Below are 9,813 nucleotides of genomic sequence, written 5' to 3'. Positions count from 1 at the left end.
AAATTGTAACTGATATTAAATTATTAGGAGAGTTAGTGGATAATTTCCCTATTTTATATTCTATATCAAGTGGTTTCTATCAAAATTCCAGCTGTTTGATTGTTTCTACAAAATTATATTTAAAAAAAATGTATGTTTCACGCGTAAGCACCAAAATGATGAAGTCCTAGATGATAGAAAAATCAAAATACGACTAGTTCCATCTAAATAATAAATTAGAGAAGTATGAGATGTAATTTGGTGTTTAAAGAAAATTATTTTGAGAAGAGTGTATGATTATTAAATGAAGTGGTTGAAAGTTGAATGAAACCAAGTCTATATATAGCAAGAGATTGGCTAGGTAATAACTTGGGAGTTGGGTTGGAAGTTTCAAGCAATGCTATTCATTTGCTTGATTGCATAAAATATATATTGTATAAAAACAAACAGAGATGGTTATGCTAATAGTTCCCAAGTATACTCCTTTTGTTTTAATTCTTTTACTATACACTTGGTGTGAACAATCATTTACCTTAGCATTCATTCCCATTGATAATTATTTGGTTGCTTGTGGTTCTTCCCACAATATCACGTTTGAGGGTCGAACTTTCATACCTGACTTTCAATTTCAACACAACAAATCTTTGGTTGTTACTTCAAAACTCAACACCACCCTTTCACCACTCTATAACTCGGCTAGAATCTTCTTTCAAGAGACATCATATAAATTCAAAATTCAACAACAAGGGAGACATTGGATCCGTCTCTATTTTCACCCTTTTCCCGATTCCAGCCTCAACATGACACGCGCCTCAATAACAGTAATCGCTGATAGTTTCATGCTTGTCGATAACTTCACTTTTGTAAGCTATACTAGCTCTCACTTGATGAAGGAGTATGCAATCACTGTTACATCTTATGAATTGCTTATCACATTCATCCCTCAACACAATTCACTTGTTTTTATTAATGCCATTGAAGTTGTCTCGATGCCTGATGTGCTCTTTCCTCAGATCCTATACCTAAACCCATCCATCTCTTTCACAGAACCCGCTCTTGAAACAGTGTATCGATTGAACGTGGGAGGTGCAAGTATCAATGCTTAAAATGACACACTAAGTAGGAATTGGGAGAGTGACGAGACTTACTTTCGGTCTACCATCACTGCTACGAATATTTCAACAAACATATCTACAATAAAGCATCCTGATTTCTTAGAATATACAGCACCGCCAATGGTTTATGATACTGCTAAAGCCTTGGGAAGTGTCTCAGGAGGCTACAATTTAAGTTGGGAGTTCCATGTAAGCTCAAACTCTCTCTACTTTGTTCGTCTGCATTTCTGTGACATAATTAGCAACTCTACTAACTCTTTGGTTATGGATCTGTTTGTGAATGGATACATTGCCTTACAAAGTCTTGACCTCGTAAGTGTTTCTGGTGACCTTGCCGAGCCGTATTACAAGGACAATGTGTTCAATGCCATAGCCGATACGCTCACTGTAAGTGTTGCTCCTGCTACAATATCTAGTATTCCAAATGCAACCATGAATGGGATAGAGATAATGAAGTTCGTTGACAAATTTGACCATGTTGTAGCAAAATCTTCAAAAACAAGCAAGAAATTCAAATTGAAATTAGGCACTATAATTGGACCTAGTGTCTTTGTTTTAACACTTCTAGCATTTCTTGGACTAACGTTTTGTTACCTAAATTCGTGGTGGTTGAAGAAAATATCGCCAAATGCTTACAAACATCAAAGACATTTTACTTTGCATGAGATCCAACAAGCAACGAACTATTTTGATGCTGAGCTACTTATTGGACAAGGAGGATTTGGTAAGGTATATAAAGGAACATTTGAAAGTGGGAAAATAGTAGCCATCAAAGTAGCAAATGCTGAATCTAGACAAGGTCTCAGTGAATTCAATAATGAGATTGAGTTGTTGTCCGGTCTTGGTCATCAAAACCTTGTCTCTCTTGTAGGTTGTTGTAATGAAGACTCAGAACTGATTCTGGTGTACAATTACATGGCAAATGGATCTCTCAGCAGTCATCTATATGGGAGTGACTTTGTTCCTCTTTCTTGGAAGCAACGCCTTGGGATATGTTTAGGGGCTGCAAAGGGTCTTTTTTATCTTCACACTGGAGCTAAACAGAGCATAATTCACCGTGATGTGAAGACAACAAACATTCTGTTGGATGAAAATCTTGTGCCAAAAGTTGCTGATTTTGGCATATCAAAAAAGGGTCCTCTTCTTGATAAGAGCCATGTTACAACCAATGTGAAGGGTAGTTTTGGCTATGTTGATCCAGAATATTTTAGGACTAAGTTTCTCACTAAGAAATCAGATGTTTATTCATTTGGGGTGGTGTTGATTGAAGTTATATGTGGGAAGCCTGCTTTAGATGATGCCCTTCCAACGCAACAGATGAATTTGGCATTATGGGCACTAAGCAGCCATAAAAAAGGCACTTTCAATGAAATGATTGACCCAAGTTTGATTGGAAAAGTGAATATGGATTCTCTAAACAAGGTTTTAGAGTTGGCTTGGAAGTGCTTGGAGGAGCGTCGGGTGAACAGACCACCCATGGGGTACGTACTCTGTCAACTAGAAGAGGCTCTCCATCTTGAGTTGGCATCAAATGTTTTGAATGACAATGTGGTTTCTACGACTCATGCCAATACAAGCTATGGATTTACTGATGATATAGGAGATGTTGTTTGAAACCATAGTCTCCTAATTCAACATTTCGTTTGTTAAAGTTGGTTATTTTAAAAGTATCATAAATGTATGTATTGTAGAAAAGGAAAACTTTTTTGAGTAAATCTATTTATATAGTATAAATATAAATATTTAGAATTGAATTTTTATAAAATTTGAATGTGTAACCAATATTTCTGAACTATTTTAGTAAAGAAGCTACATTTTTTGGAAGTAAATACCAACGCACGGACACCTCTAAGATAACATTAGGCGGTGTATCGGAGTGTCCGATACATGACCAAATATATTTTATCGATGTCATAATGTTCATATTGTTCCGGATTGTGTCGGAATCTGGGCAAAGAAACAGTAATGTCAAGACTAATTTCAAATATGAAGCAGTCAAACAATTACAACAACTCATTTAACAAACACATTTAGTTCAACATCACTTTTTCTCAAAGACATAAACAATATCTTACGACATCCCAATATAAAAAAAGGAATGTTGAAACAAAACTTATGTCAGGTAGAAATTAAATTCAAACAAAAACAGAACACTACAGTAATACATGAATGAGTAGAAACATATTAACTAAATATTCATAAATCTAATATACTTGATTTTTCTTGCTAAATTTAAGCTATCTCCAAAAACGGAGAACTGTGGTATGGTGAATAGAAAACATGTAGGAACCTCTTGTTTGGATTAGACTTGATTTTTTTCCAGGCAAAACTTAAATTTTATGTGTAACAAAATGTTATCACTGTCTAAAAAAGTTCCAAACAAAAACTAAAATAAAACAAAATTAAAACCACTTTTGAATCTGAAAATTTGATGATCATATTCATATGTTTCTTCATACCATGTAGCAATAAATCTAAAATTCAAAATAAAACATATCTAGAAATCTTTTATGTGTTGTCCAAATGTGTCCAACGATTAGATCTTTGAAAAGCAGGCTTTCTATCCGAGCAATGTATCAACAAGTTATCTATGTTTCTTCTAAACTTGACCTCTATAAACCTTAGTGGTTGTTGCTAGCTGAGGAACTCAACCTTTTTCATACTCAAAGGATACTATCATTCACTCGGAGAAATCAAGTTTGAAATTTCACAATTAACGGTGTTGAAATTGTCAAGTTCAAGAATTGAAGATGAAACTCTATTAATAATATCAAAGTGGTGCAATGGAATATTGCTTCTGGATAGTCGCAATTGTTGCTATATGCCTATATCACAACTAAGGGGGTGAGGGAAGTAATAGGAAATCGCAGAGGATTGAAAGAGTTAAAATTAAAAATTATAGTGGATGATGAATTTTTTTTTAAGGATAAAAGGTCAACTTTGAGAACAATAGTCACACTTTTTGATGTTGATGTTTATCATTGAATAGAAGTAGAAGAATAAGAGACTTGTTCCAGACTAACACTTACTTGTTCCAGACTTAACACGTACTTCTTCATGGCTTGCATCAACCTTCTTGGCAAGTTCTCCTAAGCTAGTTTCAGTATGCACCATTATTGTACCAGGTCATTTCTACTTAATATGTATGATCTTTTGATCATTTCATTGTTGCATGAAATAAGAACTTAATCATAATGTTAATGCTCTTGCCTGATCAATGAGAAAATTCTGCAATGGGGTGTCTTAGTTAAGATGCAAAACGGAAGAATGTTTGATATCTATCCATATTAATTAGGATGTTTGTAGTCTTTCCTTGAATACAAAGTCTGTCATGTAAACCTAATGTGGCAACTAATGTGTCAAGTTAGTCACTGTATGAACGAAGAACATAAGTCTGTCATTTAAGACTAGAGACACAAAAATCTAATCCAAGTAAATATAATTCCAGGAATAGTAAGGAAAAACATTAAAATACAAAACTTCATATAACACTCAACTGTGTGCATTACATTGGTATTTTAAAAATAAGAGAGTAACTTGTAAATGAAGCAAATCTAAAAACCAAAAAATCTAACAATTTAAAGTTAAAATTCAATAGAAGTAAATACACTCATCTTCTGAGAAGAGTTTCCTCTTTTTTGATGATGGCCTTGATAAAACCTCTTAGACAACGACATCAGCCTCCACTTTATTACAATATCTCAAATTGATCTCCTTAAGACCTATGCAGTTTTCAACCACACTTATCAGTCCCTTTTTCGTGACATAATTACAATGTGTCAATAATAGTTTCAAAAGTCCATGACAACTCTTCGAGATCTCATAGAATGTTTTATCATCAACTCTTGTATATGACAAGTTTAACACCTCCAGCTGAGGAACCACAAAGTTCATTTTAAGTAGCCTCACTTCATGACATTCTTTCAAGTTTAAATTTCTAACCTTACCACATCTACCTAAAACATGACCAATACCTTTTTGAAATATGTTGTTGTTGTGAAGAACTGAGACAACTTCCCTTCTCTGATGCCATAGTTGAATGCCAGTGGTTGTGAAGATTTTGTACAAGTTTTCTTATTCTCTTTTCGTATTATATAGACGTCAACTAAAATAGGATATATTTTAGGGATTTATATACACCAATAGAAGGTAGTGCATTGACACTGTCATCCAATAGAAAATCATAAATGTGCTATGTCATTAAGTTTGTTTTAAATAAAAAATGATTTAATTGAATACATGGGTGGTGATTGGTTGACCGTGTAAAAATATTTTACACTGTCAGTGCATCACCCCTTTTCTCATAGAAAAAACTAACAAATATTTAAATTCTGAATTTTTTTCTATTTAGTGGACCGCTGCTGGTGAATTTATATTTATATAATAAAATAATATATATTATTATTTATGTTTAGTTTTATTATTTTTATTTTATTTTATAAAAAAATATATTATTAAACTCTATTTTATAACAATAAATTAAAATTAAAAAAAAATTAATATTTGCCCGCGACCTCTAAAATGCCAGGATCGACTTGGTTGAAGTACTCCTTATATTTCATTTTATTGTATCATTCTCTATTAAAATAAAAATATATAATTATTTGATAGTATACAGAGTAAATCACATCCTCATATCTTTCTGCATTTTAAATTTTCTATCTTTTTTTCTGAACTATATTATATTAAATTGAATTATTTTAAATTAATCATTAAAATAATAATAATAATAGTGAAAATTCATTTTAATCTTTCACAAAAACTGTAGAGGATAGATTTGTTCATGAGAAAAATAAAGTTTCTATTAAATTCTAATATTTTTATATATACAAGAAATAACAAGGAAAAAGGAAGAAGCCAATAAAATTTATTGACACATTAAGTATCCAATGAGCTAAAACGTAATTCTGAATGGCATAAGCATTCACCCTTTATTTCAATATCCCTTTTCAGACAATAACTTTTCAATAGATCAATTAAATATTAATGTTAATAATAATGATTCCCAAAAGGCCAAATGAGTTGTAAACAAAACCTCCCTGACTAATTCAGTGGTCGAATTTACGTGCAGTCATGATATAAAAGTTCTTGCAATGACCATTTTACTGTTGTGCTGTGTGCATTAGGTTCGCATTATAAGTGATTCTAATGACTTAAGCTGTTTCCCTTAAATAGTATTTATTTTAATGCAAAAACATAAACTTTTATCTGTTTTTTATTATTCTAATGACTTAATTTTTTTCCTTAAATAGATGAAAACAACAAGAGAAGCAGCAAACTTATACGTCAGGTAGAAGCTAAATATCATGAGGCAAAGCCTCAAATTTCATATTTAAGTTAGAGTTTTTTTTAAAGGTAAAAGTCATTTTGCTAGATAATATCCAAACATATTGATTTAAACATCAATGACAACTTGAATATATACTCTAGTGCTTAGCTGAGTTAAATATCACCGCTTATACTATGCTCTTTTTCCAGTGACTGCGTCTATTTTATGTATATGAGTTTGAGCAAAATGGTTTGTTGCTGAATAAAGACAAGACTGTAAAGAATAGAGGCAGAGTGCATGGGGACCATTTACATATGTTAAGGATAACAGCAAATATTCATTCTGTGCTGTCACTGTGAACATATATATCATCATTTGAGGTGTAAGAAATTAAGAACTGGAAACCATGCATGGTGATGAATGTCACCCTTACGTGTCCCTCCTTCACCCTTCTCCCATCTCTATAAATAACCACGCTGCAGGTTCTCCGCTTCATCGATCTCATTCGTAATCAGTTAATGATCAGTATCACAATGGCCAAACACTTTCTATTTTCCTTGTGCTTGCTGCTCTTCACGAGTGCGTGCTTAGCACATCACTCTGAGTTGGATAGGTTCAACCAATGCCAGCTTGACAGTATCAATGCATTGGAACCAGATCACCGTGTTGAGTCAGAAGCTGGTCTCACTGAAACATGGAACCCCAATCACCCTGAACTACAATGTGCTGGTGTATCTCTTATCCGACGCACCATTGATCCTAATGGCCTTCACTTGCCTTCTTATTCACCTTCTCCACAGTTGATTTTCATCATCCAAGGTTATTTATTATATGATCAAATTTACATAATGACTAAATATTCTATGCATTCAATGATTTTTTTTGGCAACTGATTAGTGTTTTTTCTTCTATATAGGGAAGGGAGTACTTGGGCTTGCAGTTCCTGGTTGTCCCGAAACTTATGAAGAACCACGCTCACAATCTAGACAGAAACAACAACAACGTGACAGCCACCAGAAGATTCGACGCTTCTCTAAAGGTGATGTCATTGCCATTCCACCTGGAATTCCATACTGGACCTATAACCACGGTGATGAACCTCTTGTTGCCATTAGTCTTCTCGACACTTCCAACACTCTAAACCAGCTCGATTCAACCCCCAGAGTAAGTAACTGTTACATTATCCAAATTTTGCAGAGAATTATAAACTTTTGTAATGTATTATATTTTCTACTCAACTAATTATATGTAAATATGTGTTTTCAGGTATTCTATCTTGGCGGAAACCCAGAGGCAGAGTTCCCCGAAACACAAGAACAAGAACGACCAAGACGCGTAGTACCTTTTGGACGTAGAGGTGGACAGAACCAAAAACAGGAGGAGTCCGAGGAACAAAACGAAGGTAATAGCGTGTTGAGTGGCTTCGGCGCAGAGTTTTTAGCACAATCACTCAACACCAATGAGCATACAGCCAAGAGACTTCGATCTCCACGGGACAAAAGGGGTCAAATCGTAAAAGTAGAGGACGGTCTTGACATTATCAGTCCTGAGATACAAGAAGAAGAACAGCAACAAAGCCACAGTCAAAGAGAGGAGGAAGAAGCTCATGGCAAACGTAGTGAAAAAGAAGAGGAGGACGAAGAGGATGAACCTCTCATCCATGAGATTATTAAAAAGTGGAAGAAAGAAACAGAAGAAAAGAAACGGGAATCACGCGGACAAGGAGAAGAAAAAGAACAAGTAGAGGAAGAAGAAAAGGAGGAAGAGGAAGAAGTACATAGGGAACACAGCAAAGGAAGTAAGAATGGTTTGGAAGAAACTATTTGCACTACAAGGATTCGTGAAAACATCGCTCGCCCTTCACGTGCTGATCTCTACAACCCGCGTGCTGGTCGCATCAGCACTGTTAACAGTTTAACCCTCCCAATCCTCCGCAATTTACGCCTCAGTGCAGAATATGTTCTTCTCTACAGGGTATGCATAGTACTAGTAATTTTGTAACCTATGTGTATATTTCCATAATATGATTAATGTGTATATTTCGATGTATGAATGTATATGCAGAATGGTATATATGCTCCACACTGGAACATCAATGCCAACAGCCTCTTGTACGTGATTAGAGGACAGGGAAGAGTTAGAATAGTGAACAGTCAAGGAAATCCAGTGTTCGACGACAAAGTGAGAAAGGGACAATTGGTGGTGGTGCCACAAAACTTTGTGGTGGCTGAACAAGCAGGAGATGAAGAAGCTTTTGAGTATGTAGTGTTCAAGACAAATGATAGAGCTGCTGTTAGCCATGTAAAACAGGTGTTTAGGGCCACTCCTGCTGAGGTTCTTGCAAATGCTTTCGGACTTCGAAAGAATGAAGTTACTCAAATTAAGTATAATGGAAACCGTGGCTCGTTGGTTCAGCCTCAATCTCAATAAACTCATGCAATGCAATGTCGAGGTGGCCATCTTATGTAACAAAATAATAATAAAATAAATTTTGGATGTGATGTAGTGAAGAACTTGACTTCTAAAAATATTAATAAAGTTATGGCCTTGTGAAATTTCTATCCTGATCTTAATCTAAACTGGTATGCATATATGTTTAAGTGCAATGACATTGTTTCAATATCACTTTTCATACAGGAATTTTTCAAGAGATCAATTAAATAATAATGATTCACAGCTAGGCCCTGTGGCTTCAAAACAAAATCTCCACTGGTTCCATCAGTGGTCGAATTTCTTTGAAGTCATGATAGAGAAACTTTGCATTACATGAAGTACTTATTTATACAATTCATCCATCTACTAACTAGCCAATCATTTTAGCAATATCTTAAAACATCTTACAACGTAGCAATAGCTACCAGTTGCTTACATCTGGTTATACAATCTCACGTCATCATCCTCAGCAACCTATTCCACACCAAACGCATACGTAATTCTTATTTCCATATTCAGGTGTCCTTCGCTACCGAAACACCAACAACTTACAACTGAATCATAACCGAGGAGTACAGCTGCTCCCCCACTTAGTTCCAAACCAACCCCTACAACAAGCAATCAAAAACAACAAGTATCGACAATGTTGTACAAACTTGTCGCGTACTAAGAGATAAACAACAATTAGACAACTTTGACCGGACGGACCGATTTGCTCTGATACCACTAATGTAACACCCCAAATCAACCCAACAATTCTATTAAAATTAGAGTGCGGAAAATTGTAAACATCAAACCTAAGGCATTGCATTTTCAACTTAAAAGCCACAAATAACCTGTATTTCATTTATCCTTGATACATAGCATTCGGCATCTACAATTTTAAAATTATAATTCATACACAAGTTTATTCAACTAGATCAAACTTCAACTTATAATTATTCATCAACTTTTATTCGACCAAAAACATCTTAAAACAACAATAATTACTCCTTATTATTCAACAGTAATAACACA

At 34.5% G+C, this 9,813-nt stretch overlaps 1 protein-coding gene and 1 pseudogene across 1 annotated transcript; both read left to right on the top strand.

Moving 5' to 3' along the window:
• The first annotated feature begins 431 nt into the window (after positions 1-431).
• Positions 432-2,744, top strand: LOC131656168 (receptor-like protein kinase THESEUS 1; annotated as a pseudogene).
• Positions 2,745-6,857: 4,113 nt separating this feature from the next.
• On the top strand, positions 6,858-8,918 carry LOC131644382 (legumin J-like). Its single transcript, XM_058914867.1, has 4 exons — positions 6,858-7,182; positions 7,280-7,527; positions 7,630-8,337; positions 8,428-8,918. The coding sequence occupies exons 1-4, from the start codon at positions 6,882-6,884 to the stop codon at positions 8,791-8,793; spliced, it is 1,623 nt and encodes a 540-aa protein (XP_058770850.1). The 5' UTR covers positions 6,858-6,881; the 3' UTR covers positions 8,794-8,918.
• The last annotated feature ends 895 nt before the right edge of the window (positions 8,919-9,813 follow it).

Source organism: Vicia villosa, linkage group LG1 (genome assembly GCF_029867415.1).
Source record: "Vicia villosa cultivar HV-30 ecotype Madison, WI linkage group LG1, Vvil1.0, whole genome shotgun sequence".
Classification (NCBI taxonomy): domain Eukaryota; kingdom Viridiplantae; phylum Streptophyta; class Magnoliopsida; order Fabales; family Fabaceae; genus Vicia; species Vicia villosa.
Note: the sequence above shows the minus strand (reverse complement) of the source record. Positions and strands in the feature narration are given on the sequence as shown.